The 16414-nt window shown below is 42.4% G+C and overlaps 1 protein-coding gene across 4 annotated transcripts in view; it reads right to left on the bottom strand.

Moving 5' to 3' along the window:
- The window catches only part of GHR (growth hormone receptor), an 820074-nt gene that overhangs the window by 67951 nt on the left and 735709 nt on the right, over positions 1-16414 (bottom strand). For all 4 annotated transcript variants that reach the window (XM_069221472.1, XM_069221475.1, XM_069221483.1 and 1 more), the window contains 2 exons: positions 10535-10646; positions 5397-5557 (listed from right to left, as the gene is read on the bottom strand). In XM_069221472.1, coding sequence (XP_069077573.1) covers positions 5397-5557; positions 10535-10646 — 273 coding nt within the window. The remainder of the gene's footprint in view (positions 1-5396; positions 5558-10534; positions 10647-16414) is intronic.

Genomic DNA, 16414 nt, shown 5'->3' with positions numbered 1-16414 from the left:
AGCATGCTCAGCCTAAAATCATGCAGGCTCAGCTAGGTAGCTCCAACAATATGAAGCAGATTGGCGATGAGCTCATCCTTCAGTGGAGTTCACCTCCAGCAACAGCGCTCCCTGGCACAGTGTGGGTGAGTGCTCTGGGATACAGTGCCAGCATATTCCACGTAGGGTCTCCAAAAAGTCTGCAACACCTAGCAACACGGCCACTGCAAAATCAGTATACTGGAGAGAGGCAAGATTAGTGCGATCTTCAGGGCTGCCAGAAGGAGCCACAAACACCATCAATATCACCATCAAAACTCAGAGGTCACCTCTTCATAGCTTTCCCTTGGATGCCTCTTCATAACTGACACACACCAGTAGAACAGCTAGAGGATAACAATCTGGACAGAGCTTCATCACTAAACAGCCACCTTGGAACTTGGTTCCCGATAATCAGAGATTAGCAACAACCTCTGGGGCATCAAGTGGATTAAATACAAGGTAAAACTATGTTCACATTCCTTATAGCAGAGTGTACAGGGACTGTGTTTAGATCACTTCTCTGTACAAAAGACCTTGATGCTCACTTCTCAATGAGTTGTTCCATGTACACTTTCCTGTAATAGTGGCGGTCTGCTGGACTTTTATGTATCCACATCATGGCATAATAGCTACTCATGCCTCAGAGGGGGCCAAAAGACATCCATTCGTACATTCTTTGAAAACAATAAAACCTGGTGTAAGAAAACAGAGTTAGTCCTCACTCCACTTTACCAACAATCATTTGGTAATTGACTTCCACGGAATAGAAAGTGTCCTCTATAAACAGATACAAGTTCCTTTAAGCTTGGTTTCAGATATGCCAATGTCACAGAGCAATGGGTGAGATTAAGCCTTACATTTGCTCCAAAAAGCATGAATTTCGTCCAAGAAAGTCAGACAATGTAATGCTAATATTCCTCCATTCTGAACGAGCAACCCTTAAAGAAAGACGGAACGTTCACAGTTACTGAGTGTTATGATTATTCACCGAGTGACACAATTAACAAAAGTTAATCAGTGAAAAAGCACATGAACATTAAAGTCAGATATATGCTCTAATCAAAGAAGATCCATTTCTGACTCTTTGTAGTTACTTTTTGAGTACAGCCTTCCATGATTTTCACAGAACAGCTACAAAGGATGGACTGAAAAGGCCTTTTGGAGTTTGTCTTTCAGTTTTGGAGTTGACAATTGAACATTCAACGTGCGCAAACTCTAACTCAGTGCATCCAGGTGAGCAGTGTTAGACCAGCAACATTATTTCCTCCAACACTATGAGCCAAGTTTATGTGGAACCGATGCTTAATCAGGGAGAGGTAAGGCCGCCTTAGAGAACCACAGAAAATACAAATGGGCCAAAACAAATTCAGTGTATCTGAAGCACTCCAGCAGCAAAACTATATCCTGTCTCTAGAACGCTCTTAGGCCCATATTTATACTTTTTGACGCAAATCAGCGCTAGCGCAGATTTGAGTCAAAAAGTTTACCGCCGACTAACGCCATTCCAACGCGCCAGCCGGGTGCCTTATTTATGGAATTACATCACCCGGCGTTGCGACCTGGTTAGCGTCAAAACAAATTATGGTAAACAGGCAGCGGAGGCGAAGGGAAGATTGGGGGTTGTGCATCAAAGATGGTGCAAGTCAGGTTAGAGTAAAAAATATTGGCTCTAACCTGACTAGCGCCATTTTTTGACGCACAACCCCCATGGAAATGACTCCTGTCTTAGCAAAGACAGGAGTCATGCCACCATGCCCAATGGTCATGCCCAGGGGACTTCTGCCATTGGGCACAGCGTCATGTAGGCGGGCCCAAGTTAGGCCCCCTTATGCCACTTAATAGAAAAAAATAAATTATACTTACCTACACTTATCTGCACTCACCATGGAAGTGTTTAGAAATGTGTAAATGTAATTAACTGCAAAGTCCATCAAAGAGAAATTGGAAAATAGCAAACATATTAATGGAAAGAGAAACAACCCTACAATTATCACTGTTATGGCAAAATATATGATTTACACGTCAGTTTTAAAATCGTCTTGAAGGTTCTATCCTGAACATTTTTGAAACTATGTCTACTCTCGATAATCCGAGACATGCGTGAATATTTTGTAGCTGTGTCATTCCAATGATTACCTACAGACAGGCTGTGGCATCTTTCAGGTTACACACTGGGATACCCAGAAAGGGGAAAGGGACCTCCACATTCAGTTTGATGACCAGGTAGTTTGAGAGCTTGTATCAAGAGACGGGTATAAACAGGCTGACCAGTAACCACGTTCAAAAGTGTATGTCCCGGGGCCCAACTGGATAACATCACCCACAGACCTAGACTAAAGATACCCTGGCCATAGGACCATTGAGCAATGACAGGCAACTTCTCCAACCTACTGGAAAGACGAATAGACTGCCACATCCCATTGGCACACAAGAGCTTAGCCTTCCTTCTCTAACCAATGTCTGGTTCATCACCCTTACAAAAGTCAAAAGAAAATATGCATCTAAATGGAGAAAGAAGTGACAGTCTCAGGATGTGCTGTGTCAAAGGAAGAATAAACTATGGCACTGTTTTGATAATGTCCATCTGATGTACAGACTACAATGCCTGACTCCATTCTCAGTGGCCCGAAATCAATTTTCTGTCATTTCTAAAGAATCATCAATATGTCTGCCCTTGACGCAGCTGTCTGTCCTTATCTTTCCAAGAACCTGCGGAAGTGTCATGTCACTCAGATATAGATATCAACAAGACACCTGATGTGACATCAGCTTGAAACAAGTGTCTTCTTATCTTGTTTTCAAGGTCAAACAAGAACAATACTCATAACAGTGTAGTCTGAACTGTCGTATTTTTACCTTATTTGATTAAAAGAATGTGTCTTATACTAGCATCTGGACACTCATTGCTTGCACTTCACATTACTAACATGATGTTGGAAATTCCATCTTATACAAGATTTAGTATAAAAGTGCTGCCACTTAACCACTTGTCGGGAGAGGGCCTTCACCCCAGATTATCGTGCAAGATACTGCCAGAGATGATCCTGCCTTCCAGAGGTTCTGCTGTATTGCACTTTCTACTGGAAGCTGGTATCGAGCCCAAGGAGGTGATTTTGATCTACCCATGGTTGCCTTTCACTGGGAACACAACCGCTCTGACTGCTGATCTTTACAGTGTGTGGCTGTAAATAGGTATGCAGTGAGCTCATTCTCACTAAGAAACCCTACATGCAAGTTATACTACTCCATGCTCTCCTAGCATAGCACAGAGAAGTAGGTTTTAGGCTTTTAGGTTTTTGGATGACATTATAACAACCGTGATAGAAATGTTCATTTTATTCTTGTTCGCAAAATGAACTTGTGCTGTTTTAATCGTATTCTGTGAGGTTAGTTTAGACGTGCTGAGCAACAGGGTGCACCTGTTGAAATAAACACTTTTTAGTTAAAGTATCTTTTTCTAGTGCAGTTTGTGTGTGTGGTATCAAGGAGAATGAAATAGGTTTTGTTTCCAAACATCTCGGTGTTCCTGGATCCCTGTTTAGAGACTGTTAGTTATGTGCGCTGCCTACGGACTCAACTAGTATAGAACGAATCAGATGCTGTTTTCTTGTATTTCACTAATCATTTTGTCCGCATGAAGCACGGTATCAGCAATTGAAGCCACCAGCGTAAAGTAGCAGCACTTAACAATGGCTTGCACTTAACAATGGCTTGCACTTAACAATGGCTTGCAATTGACACGGTTTAGTACTTCATAGATATCATCCTTATAAGGTGAGTTAAAAATAAACTCCTCCGTACTCTGGAAAGGGATTTAGTCCAGTCTTTTACTGGAGCACAGTTTAACCTTCTCCAGTGTGAGAAAGATTCGGAGAGGGGCTTGTGAATATCTAGAAGACTCACAAGTTTGAGGGCAATCACGAACTTTGAAGGTAAACTACGCTTTGACCTGCTTACTCCGCACCCCATTGTGGAGGTTTTACTATTGCAAATTTTACGCAGTTGTTGCCTACAGTTATGCAGTAGTAAATTGCTACAATTGAGCCATTTATATCTGCATTCATGGCTGAAAATAGCTTTGTGAATGTAGCCCTTTATGTCCTGAGGAAACAATGAATAAATAATACACTCAACACTCCCTATTTAAAACCCCAATTAGGTGCTTTAAAAATATTTCCCCCAAAATCCTCAATTTAGGTATAAGAAAGGTACATAGGAATCCCAGAAAACTGCCGAATTATTTACTTAATAGGTGCACTAAACCAGGCAGCAGGAAATGTTGGCACCTTCAACTACTAACTAAATAAATGAATTACTCTTCAAGTCCCTGAACGAGCAAACCCAAGAGTCAGTATAGGTTCACCTGCATTATATAGTGAACCCTCCAAAACACAATCATCTAAGAATTAAAGCTTCATGGATGGCCCCTCCAAGTTCCCCATTCAATAGAATATCTCAACAACAATATTGCGGAAAAGTGTGGCACAATGGTTAGAGCGGCAGACCTCTGATGCACAGATCTGGTCTGTGACCAGAGATCATTTCCCACTTTGGCGGGTCTTGGGCTCAATTCCCTTGGACCAGATCATTCTCAACTCAGTGCCTAATCTAATTAATGGGTCCCACTCTAGGGAATAGCTTGCTTAATCTCCACAACAGCACTGACAGTGCTTGGGTGCCTGGTTTCACCCTGGGGGATTCCCCAGGAGTGGGTGCCTCACAGGGAAAGACCAGGATGGGTTCCACAGCAGTATGAGTACAGCACCTTGAGACCCTAATGGGTGAGTAGTGCGCTATACAAGTGCGAGGTTTACAGTTTTTACATGTAACAGCTGGATGGATGCTTTATGGTTCATTATCATTCACACCTCTCGTAAAGTGAAGACCACAACTGATTGAAAACAAAATGGCACACCGATTCCACTGAAAGAGTATGTGTGCTTGGAGAACCAACAAGAGTTTAGAGCAAAGACAGACTAGAAACTGCTTTGAACAATTAGGCGCTCTCCCATTTTATGGATAGATTGAAATCCAGATACTCAAAATGGATAAAGCTATTTTCTGTGTTTTGGTCATTTTTCTTATTAACTGACACTGCCAAGCAGTTCGGAATGCCCGGTAAAAGTGTATTATGTAAAAAGTATCATCTGGTATTCCAGGGTCATTAAAAAATCTATAAAAAATAGTGACTGGTCGTTTGAAAGGAGTTCATGTGAAATAAGGAACATTGCACTAATGTGCCAACAATTGCTTGAATTACGTAACGGTAATTTTATAACTGACCTTTCTATTTCAACAACAATTGGCGTTTTCTGTACAACATAACGTTTCAATGTGTAGGAAGTCTCGAATGAGTAGGGCAAGAATAACATTACCTATGTCTTCCACATTGAAACAGAAATTTCCTGGTGCGAGGTCTTCAGGTACCAGCTTCAGACAATATTGTATCCATATATGGGTGTACGTTGAGTTGAAATAACAACTATTTTCGCCAGCAGATTTGTAATCAGGACATTCTGCCCAGACAAAATCCTTCCTGAAAAGGAAAGTAAAGAGGGCAAATGATATTACAATTTGTGCAACACGTTTATACGTCACAAAACATCTGCTATGCAAAGGGTTTTAACTGAATCTGCAGTTGGTTCTTTTTAGGTTTTGTGCGCTAGTCTGCAGAAAAAATATATTTTTTGAATTACTCTTTCAGGGCCATATTGAAGCTTTTTTTTTAAAAATGTATACGCAGAATTCATTTGCGTCTTTTCATTCCCATATTCACAGACATGTAAACTAGCAACACTATTGGAGGACATAGATTCGTAAACAAGGTGAAATTCTCCTTAGCTGGCTGTTTGCCACCCAGACTTCATTCTGACACAAAAGCTTGATTCATACACTTCTTACCTGTGCATGCTGAATTAGAGCAGATCTCATGCCGTGGTGATTCTTACAGAAATTAAAAACTGCACCACTGGAAATTGTGCATTTGTATCACAAGCTATTAATAAATCTATGGTTCAAGAGCTGCCAAGCAACACCATCTTCACTAGTTTTCTCAATGCCCAGTGAAAACGTCATCACAAAACACGCTGAAAAGTCATTACAACACCCGCTGGAAATCTTGCACAACAGGAAACATATCAGTGGGAAAAATAAAAAAAAGTATGAGGCACAAGTGTAACCTTTTCATACCACCCATGCCCGGGTTCAATTTTCATAAAACCATTAAGTATCTGTGATTGCTTATTATGCGTCTGTTATCTCACTATGTAAGGGATTCATTTTCTATTGCATACAGTTAGATAACTCTGTTATGCACTACAAATCCTTTTTCCAAGGACCCTCTTCAGACCCACTAGCCACACTGGTAACACTACTGAATATTGACCTCTAGATAACTGTGGTACAACAATATCCAGGACAGAATATCGAGGAACAAAATGTTGACAGTGCATTTAGAGAAGTACAGAATTATTAATCCTAATTTCACATTGATGTACTTTGAAGATATATATATATATATGTATATATATATATAACCTACTAGTGGTCACTAGTAGGTAGTTATAGTTAGGACCTAGTTTATTGACTTGCCTACATCTTTGGCACCGTTTGATGAATCTTCACGAAAATCTGTAAATTTCCCCAAAACTGTGCCCAGAAATATTGTGCATGGGAAATTTTGGGGTGATCTGTCGAGCTGGGGCTGAAAAAATGGGGGCTAGGGGAAGTATGTGTGTGTGTGTGTGTGGGGGGGGGGGGGGGGGGGGGGGTGGGGGCTGGTTAATAAAAAGTGCATTTCCCATTTTAATTCCCATAGAGATTTTAGAAACAACTACAGCCCGAAGTACTGGATGGAATTACCCCATATTTGGCAGGAAGATAGCTCTTGGTCCAGAAAGAGTGTTTTTGTTATTTGGTGTAAATCCAATAATTTGTTTTTTAAATATTAATAGAAAACCTAATTTGTATATCTAGAGGCAGGGATCCTCCTGTGATCCTTCACAATTCTAGGGAAAAGCAAGGCCCTGATTGGCTGGACACAACCAGACAGAAAAGTTGCAGCCACCATTTTGTTTCTCGCTTTGATTGGGAGTTTGGGAAAAGTAGTGTAAAAACATATAAGGGGTCAGGACACAGGTTTCCTGACCCCATAGGAGAGATGGAGGGGTCCCTTAGCACCCTTCATGGGCAAAAAATGTCCTTTTTTTTTTGGGCTGATCTGTGGTCCTTTTCTGTCTCAAATCGGCTGAGGGTTGGGAAACATGCGTTATAGGGGGTTGGCCGCAGAGCTGGGAGGATTCACGTAAAGTAATTATAGTAATTAAAATTACTTAACTTTGAAAAACCATAGAAATTCACTAAAAAGACTAAAGGTTACAGGGATTATATAGTTAGGAAATATGATTAAAAATATAGTTATCCATCCAGTGCCAACCACGCCAAGCTAGAAAATGACAAAGTATTTTGCCATTTATACAGCAAAGTCGTTAAGCATAGGATTAGCACAGTGCTATCCTCGCTGAGCTGTAAGACCAAAAGTAATTCCTGACACAGGAGATGACTTAGTCATTTGCTAGCTAATTCTATGCTTAAAAACTTTGCTAGAAAAACAGACTTTTGAGGTGACCAAATCTAGAGTGCTGCTGGTGTTGTAGGGTGCTCTATAGTGGATCTGCTCTCCACCTAAACTTGGGAACTACTCAGAGTTCGCTCCTCTCTTTTGTATAATTTATGCATCACTATAACCTAATGTTATTTATATAAATATATATATATATATATATATATAAATATATATATATATATATATATATATATATATATATATATATATATTGAGAGAGACACACACACACACACACACACACACCACCATGGGACATATAGGTGGAGGGAGATACAGAAACTCTTACTTACTTATCTGTTGATATTTTACTTTTGATATTTTGTCTTCGATATTGTGAACCATCATTATTCTGGTGTCGATATTTATGGTGCACACCACCACATCATTTTACAAATCATGCATTAACACATCTTTTTTCAAGCATATACTTCAAGAGCTACTGAAATTGCAAGATACACAACTCATTTGTCCCAAGGTCTATTTCCAACTGATTGTGTTAGACCAACTCCAAGATCCCATTTCAACAAATCTGCTACAACCACTCCCGTACAACTTGAGAACTTCCCACTCAGCCTCGCCCCAATTTGAGACTTTATCAAACAGTTGGAGGACGTCTCAAAAGCATGTATTTGAAAGCTCCTACATTGCACAATACCCACTGAATCCCTCACTAGGTTCGGATTGTTCATTAAGGCTCATGCCACTGACAATCCCATCATGAAAGACCTAATCAACAAATTGTATTGGAAAGGTGTGCTTCCTGGTGTCCTCAAAATGATTGTGTTGCTACTCTACTAAACATCACAAGCTGGACACAAACACCTAACCCAGCTACACACCTTTCACTAGTCAAATTATCAGAAAGATCATGGAATAAGTTGGGGTACTTCAAGTTCACACCCACCTTGATACATGCTTACCCCCCGTAAAACGTTTTGAAATCCGCCCTACTCAAAGTCTATAGTGACAACCAGCAGAGGGTCAATGAGTACAAAAGAGCACTTTTGGACCCTTGATTAGTCCCTACATTACGTGGTGTTAGCATACACTACAATTCCCAGCAGCAATAAAGCGAGAATGAAAACCTATTGAGAACAGTGTCAAAAATAATAGTGACCAGAAACTGGGACATCTTTTTAAGGAGCTACTAAGTCCCATCCCCTTGGGCGGCATGGTGAAGCATTTACCAGTTACATGATATAGTACACAGAGGTCTACTGGTGTACATTGGCATCCACCCTTGAAACCACCCTTCAATCCGTTGAACTTTTAGTAGCCATTCCTCTGCCTACTGACTCATCAGACATCCACACTTTCTTCGCCTATTGATGAGTCACTACATCTTCTTTTTCAACAGTCTTTTTTTAATTACACCTAAATGTCTTATCATGTTTCCTGTTACATCCTTTAGCACGTTGTTTCAGTTCATTTTGCAAATACCCTATATATATTTTTTTATTAAAAAATAAATGTATTCAGCTTCATCTGTCTTACATTGGATTGCCATATCACCCCTCCCCCCTTCATGCACTCTAGTTTTACCCAGGTTTGAAATCTTCTATGGGTGTACTGCCCCTTGTCAGTATTGGCCAGCCTGTGGCATAAGTACTTACTTGGATTGTTCAATGTAATTATTAAATAACTTGGTTAGCGATGCACCAAGCTCTAGTTTTCACCCCAGAAACCAAAGTCTGAATTTCAAATTCAACTCCGAAAGGAGATTCCCAGCAAACGGCGCAGGGCTATTAAGGTAGTTAATGCTGTTCTGTGCCAAAATAACTATTGGCTTCACTTAGAGTTTCATCATTTTCCCTCCCTTTTTATGTTGCAATAGAAATGCACAGCTCATGATTTCATTGACTGATTCCTTCTGTCTTCCAATATTGATCTGTTCTATTTCGCTCATAGTTAGTAATACTTTGCTTCAACAATCCTTTGTTAAATAAATAAATAATTCATGCATGTGAAAAGGTTAGTAGCACATAACATTCCCATTTTTGCAAGCACGATTCATATTTGGAATGTTTGAAATTAAATTTGCAAATGACTTAGGCCCAAATTCTCAAAGTTTATATTTGGTATATATTATGCTGAGAGGGAGGAAGAGACTATTGGCAGGTGCTATCCAAGCCTCCTCATAGCCTGGTTAGTGTTAATATCTTGACTGCAGGGAGCCTGGCTGGGTGATAATGTTAGGTAAGTGTTTCCCGGAAGACTCTAGAGCACCCCCAAGTCTAACATCAACATATGTATTCTGGCACTAAGCAGGTATAGTGTAGCCTCGCCTAGGGTGGCTGGAGGGATTAATCCAAGATCCAGGTCTTCAATTTCTTGTGCAACTCAGGCATTGAGTAGGAGGCCTGATGTGTAAAGGCAGGTCACAGGAGAAGGGACACCTGTTGCCTCCTGTTCTGCATATGCATGGAATGTGTGCTAAAAGGAGTCCGGCATGTCGGAGGTGTCTGGTGGCTTTATAAAAGGAGATATGGCTGTTGAGTAATGCAGGGACAGTGTTTTGCAGAACGCTGTAGGTGTGAGTGAGGAGTTTGAACTGTGCTCATTTGTGTAGGGAGCCAGTGGACGTCCTTGAGGTGCGGTGAAATGTCGGTGTGGCGGGAGAGGTTTGAGAGTGTTTCTAGAGAGTGACACCCGCAGTTACAGAGCATAGCTCAAACTGCCAATGAAGGCAGGTAGGGTATGAGCGTTTGCCATACTGTTCCATGGCGCAACAGTCTAGTTTTTCTTGTACATGGGTTGAAGTATAAATTGCATCTATATGGTATCCAATATGTTGAAAATGTAAATGTACTCAAGGAAATCCTCAACCTCTTATGAAAAATAGTTTCCAAAGTAAAAATTATTAGATGAGCTTCGGGTTGACCTTACCCTGCAGCATACATCAGTTTTACGTGGTCCGTCACGTTGCGTACGTTCCCATAGTTCCAAAAACATGCGAACCTCTCTTGTTCTCGTGATCTGCACCTAAATACAGGTTCTCCTGAAGTGAAGAAAAGGAAAAAATGAACAGACTACCTTAAGATCTAGAAGCATGAACACAAGAAGGCAGATGTGCGTGACTGCAACAGAAGGCACAATAATAACTCTACAAAAAATGGTAATATTCAACATAGCCCTATGTACAAATTACATGATTTGCACCGTTTGCCTTGCTTGTATAACAGTGAAATGAGCAAACAGCTTTTGCTCCAACCTTAGCCTGGACCATATGACTTATGTTTTGCACAAGTGGAAAATGGATGAATGTGTTACACTATTTTTGTTATTTATGCAATGCAGAGACCAGTTAATAAATGTTGCTTCACTTTATAAATGTAAAACATAGGATTACATTTGAGGTAAAATCACATAGCTCCATTTCTTATTTTGGAAGCGGAATTAATAGTGCAAGAAGAATTTGTCCAATTTTCTCCCAAGACAAACTTTAACTTCGACAGATGTTCCTTTCGCAAGGTTGTTGCCGATTACAACCATGAAAAATACAACAGTGATATAAAATGTTCTAGAGGGCAAGTTCACATTTATTACTTATAAGATGTTTATACACATATATAAATATATTCTGAAATGAAAAACCGCCACTAAAATAACTCTGTCAAGGTCCTGCCAACCAAGGAGGCATTTATTGTGCCAACTGGATGGTAGAACATAGCTAAAGGGATGGTGACTAACTGAAAAGTGTCAATGGGGGGTGGGGGGAGGCTGGATTGTATTGGGGTTGCAGTGGGTCATCCAGCTTTGCGCACGTAACAGCTTCCAGTCACTTGCTACATAGCGCACTTGCGGGGAGAGAATGCTGTGGACTTCCTGGACCCAGGGAAGGAGAACATAAATTCCATCATGCTCACCCTATGAGTCTTGGGATTACCTCTCCTGGGGTGTGAGATATCTCCAGGAATCTGAGTTTCCATTTTGAATTGAAGCCATTTGGACCATGCACCAGGGAATTCTGTAGGTCCGTAGGAATATTAGTGATTGCACCGTCATGCTGATGTCCACTAGCGCCACGCCATTCCTGACCTGCCATCCTAATGAGTAAAGACTATTCTGGGGGCAGTCACAGTGGGAGGGTGGAATTGCTATGGCAGCATTTAGACTTCAGAGCATATAGTGTCTCTGGTCATCTCCGAATAGGAGCCTTCATATTTTTTGAGTGAGCAAAATAGGATGTCCACGTCAACATTATTCGGAAGTAAATTACGAATGCAATGTTGCAAGGACATGGAATGCAAATCTGGCTGAAACCCAGAAAGTGGCAACTTTTCCACAGATTCCTCAAGCAACAGTACTGCACAAGCTATATTTATATGTGGAAATAATGTATAAACTGATTGGACTCAGCTTACATTGCACTACAAGTAAAGTTAAGTACACAAATGATTTCTGCAATATCAAAATGCAAGGGATGGATGGCACTAAGCAAAAAATACGATTATTTAGTACAAAATATTAATAAAGTATGGAAAATCCAAATGTGTCTAACTGTAACCATGTGTAATATGCACATGGTGTATTATGTAAGTGTGCTGAAATATCATAGGGGCAATTGTAGGATCCTGGCATCTCCCTTGCTGTTCAGAGTCAGGGGCTACCATATCCCATGGCAGACACCTATCCTCTATTCTCCCATCTGTCAGTGCAGGGGCGTCACCCTGCACCTGAACAGCTGCCTGACTACTCAGGGCTTCCTCGGGGTCAGGTGAAGCCTTACACATGTCAACCCTGGGCTTCCCCCTTACTGGTACACGAGGCCCTTGGCTCACTGCACCTCCTTAGAAGAGTGGTCTACCTCTGCTCTAACTTTTCCTCTTCCTTGGGGACCCCTGTCTCCTAACTGTAGGGACTGGCTCTCCAGGATATTTGGTTGGGGGAGGGGGTGCCATGGGCGACCGCCCCATCTGGGATCAGACCAAGTTCTGGGAGGTCATTTCCCAGGATACAATCTAAGGCGAGGTCAGCACTGACCATCACTTTTTACTAGCCAAGAGTTCCCTTCCTTTCTAGAGGCACTATAGCTACGGGTTTGGTTGTGACCCCACCTAGGGCTACCTTTACCCTCCAGGTTTCTCCTGGCACATGCCTGTCTGGGGACATCAGCCTGTCACTCACTATGGTGTGACTGGCACACGTGTCTCTCTGGCCAGTGGTAAGGATCCCATTCACCTGAAGCGAGTGAAGGTGCTTGCTCTCACCCTCAGGGATCACCAGCTTACCATCTAGACCAGTCTCCCAGCACAATGCTACGAGGACGTCATCATCTGAGGAGTCCTCCTCTATGGCTACACTGGGCAGTCCAGTGCTAACCACCTTCTTGGGACAGGCTGCATCGCCTCTAAAGTGACCTGTCTGCTGACAGTCAAAGCAGGCCCTGTTATCCAAGATCTTTTTTAACCCTGGGGGACTCCCCGCCTCTGCTGGTCAGAGTGGGAGCGGTTTCTACTCTCCTCCTTTTTAGTGTTATGGGTGTACTGAGGGGATTGCTGTGGTGGGCTTACCACCCCCCTCCTTAGGTTTTTGTGGACCTGACCCCACCTTCTTACAGTCTCCCTCCTCAAATGTTTTAAATACTCTGGTTCTCAACCACTCATCAGCTGCCTCTCCCAGGTCTCTGGAACTGTACAGCTCAGAGCTTATATGTATTTAGCTCATCTCCTTTGGAAATAAGACTTTATTATTTTAAAATAAAGACTTCCAATGTTAGATCATGGAGCCCACTGACTACAATGGGGAAAGAAATGTGTCTGTTTTCCCTCACCAGGGCTTATAAAACATCTTTTATAAAGTCCCTGCTTACATTTACACTGCACCCAACCCTTGGGGCACCTTGGGCAGACCTTAGGGGTGACGTATATGCAAAAATAAGATAGTTTTTGACATTGGAAGAATTTTTACTTTTCGCAGTCGAATTTGGTGTTAATTTTAACTTAACTGCAGCCAGCAAGGCAGGCCTGCCTTTACAATGACATTGGGCACCACAGCAGTGCACCTATACTGGGGTCCCTAAACCTACGCGCCCTACCATGTACTAGGGACTTATAGGTAGGTTGTCATAGCCAATTACAATTAGGCCTAATTTGTATATACCACTTCGAACAGAACACTGGCCCTGGGACTGGGACTGAGACTGGGTAGTAGTGTCTAGAGCACAATCAAAGTCAGAAAACACCAGCTACAAATGGGGGCAACATTGAGGGAGCTTCTGCAATCAGTACAGAGTTTCCACACTTATATGCCAAACACACTTTAAGCACGTACTGCAAGAAAAGGTACATGAATTTAGCAAAATATAAGCTAGGAAACTGTGCGAATGTAAATTACTCTTTTGCTGATGTCCTCCTAGACCTTAGTGAGTGACCTATATAACCTTGTTACAAGTATATGTATTAGCCACGTAGCGTAAGGCGGTATCCTTTACACAATGCTCAGTTAACTAAGTAACAGATTTGTGCTTTGCTATTCAATACTTCTGCCAGATGGACAATAGTTTAATTCATGACAGAGGCCAGGGGTGGGTTTCCGTGGAGGGGGCGGCGCATGACTTGAAATTAAGTTACTTCAAGATTCTACGTGAACAGCACTGGCCTCCTGGTAGCCTGGTGGAACACAATTATAGTTTGAATTCACTCTGCTGCAGGAGAAACTAATCATACTGAGACATGGCACAGGTTACGTGGTCCTATCTTAATCTGAAATCATATTAGGAACAAGTAATCGTTTACTTAAGATTTGTTAGCGGTATCCCCTGCACTGTCATTGTATGATTGATACCGATGCACCATGTTTCTGATACACTGCAACTGCACTGACCTCCTGGTCAGTGTCTGCTGCCCTCCCCAGCTCCTTTGGCTGCTGCTGCCGCCTCTACCTCTTGCCTGGGACGAACTGAGAGTCTCCTGACTGAGTTTGAGGCCCTCCTCCACCCGCAGGCTTGTACCTGCGCCTCATCCCTGGCGGTCTAGTGGCCATCTGTAATGACATTAAGTATGTTTGACCACTGACTGTGTTTCACCACTGTGCATATTAGTTGTTCAATGTTCACCAGTAGCACATTACATTTTGTATTCAGTTTAGCTGCCTATTGGCTTTAACGTGGCATTAGACATTACATTCTGTATTCTGTTTAGCTGCCAATTGGCTTTAACGTGGCATCAGGCATTTTGTATTCAGTTTAGCTGCCTATTGGCTTTATCGTGGCGTTAGACATTGCAGTTGAGACATTGCAGATGAGCTGTGTTTTTCCACATGGTAAACCAAGCTGTGTTTTTTCGTAAATTCTCTCACCGAACACTAATCATGATAAGGAAGCGCATATTTTGTGTTTTTCTCTAGGCAGCCTTGGGAAAAACAAGCCTTGAGGACTTGGCCAACCTTCAACGCTTGTTTCCTTCCAACTCTGACCTACAGTAACCAGCATGTTTTGACTATTAGAGGGAAGGGCTGTTAGCAGGCTTTTTTCATTATAAAAGGTGTCCCTGGGTAGCAGCGAGGGGAATTTTCCGAGACTTCAGTCAGGAGCAGACGTCAGCCACCTGACATGTCCCGTACGGGTGGAAAATCTCTTTCTCGCAGTTGAACAGGAGTCATCAACTTGCAGGCATGAGAAAGATGACGAGCAGTGATAGGCCCTACGGTGATGAATTTTGACTTTTATTCTTTGCTTTGAAGTTATGCTATAATATAATCACATATATTCGCTGTGTTCATTGCAATTGAGAATCCCTTTGATATATTTTCCTTTCATTGCTGTGACTATTTTTAAACATGTGCCTCCAACCTACTAATCTCCTCTCTCAGAAACCTCGTGGTGAAGTAATAATAAATGTCTTCTTTAAGCTAAGAAGTGCATTCCAGAGATTATTTTCAGCTCGGTCGTTAGTGAAAGCAAAACAGTATTTTCCATTTCTTTTCTTCTCTCTCACTCTTGCATTTTCTGCCTTTTTCTTCTATCACCCCTCGTTTTTCCCTAGTGCTTTTTCCTTTCACCCCTCTTCCTCTTCCTCTGCCCCTCTCCCCCTGTGATGCACCTTTTCCACCATCCCGCCTCCCACCTGACTGATCCACCTGCCCCCTCCCTTTCTTAATGGCGGCTGCAGCGTTGTGAGTGGGCAACCTTACTGACCTCCTGGTCAGCGTCTGCTGCCCTCCCCAGCTCTTCTGGCTGCTGCTGCCTCTGCCTCTTGCCTGGGACCAACTGAGAGTCTCCTGACCCTCAGTTCGAGGCCCTCCTCCACCCGCAGGCTCGTCGCTGCGCCTCATCCCTGGTGGTCTAGTGGCCATCCCAAGTAAGTATTTTCCGATTCTTTTATTCTCTCTGTCACTCTTGCATTTTCTGCCTTTTTCTTCTATCACCCCTTGTTCACCCACACACATCGCAGGACACACACTGGACCCCATCTTCACCTCAAGCAACTGTATCACCATCAAGACCATCTCCACCCCAGACTGGACCGACCACTGTTGCATACACTTCACAATAACCGCACCCGCACCTCCAGGACCCCCCACAGGAAATGAGCAACTCACCTCATCGCTTGCCAAATCCCTCTCTCCTTCCTCTGACAACGCCAACACAGCAGCACGCAACCTCAACACATGGATCACTGAATGCGCTGACACTCTACCCCTCTCCGGCGGACATCAGCCAAACGCGTACCTAAGAAGACCAGCTGGTTTACCACTGAACTCCAAGAATCAAAGCGTACCTGCAGACGTTTAGGGAAAAAATGGAGGAACAGCCAATCTGGGGAA

Source organism: Pleurodeles waltl, chromosome 1_1 (genome assembly GCF_031143425.1).
Source record: "Pleurodeles waltl isolate 20211129_DDA chromosome 1_1, aPleWal1.hap1.20221129, whole genome shotgun sequence".
Taxonomy (NCBI): Eukaryota; Metazoa; Chordata; class Amphibia; order Caudata; family Salamandridae; genus Pleurodeles; species Pleurodeles waltl.
Note: the sequence above shows the minus strand (reverse complement) of the source record. Positions and strands in the feature narration are given on the sequence as shown.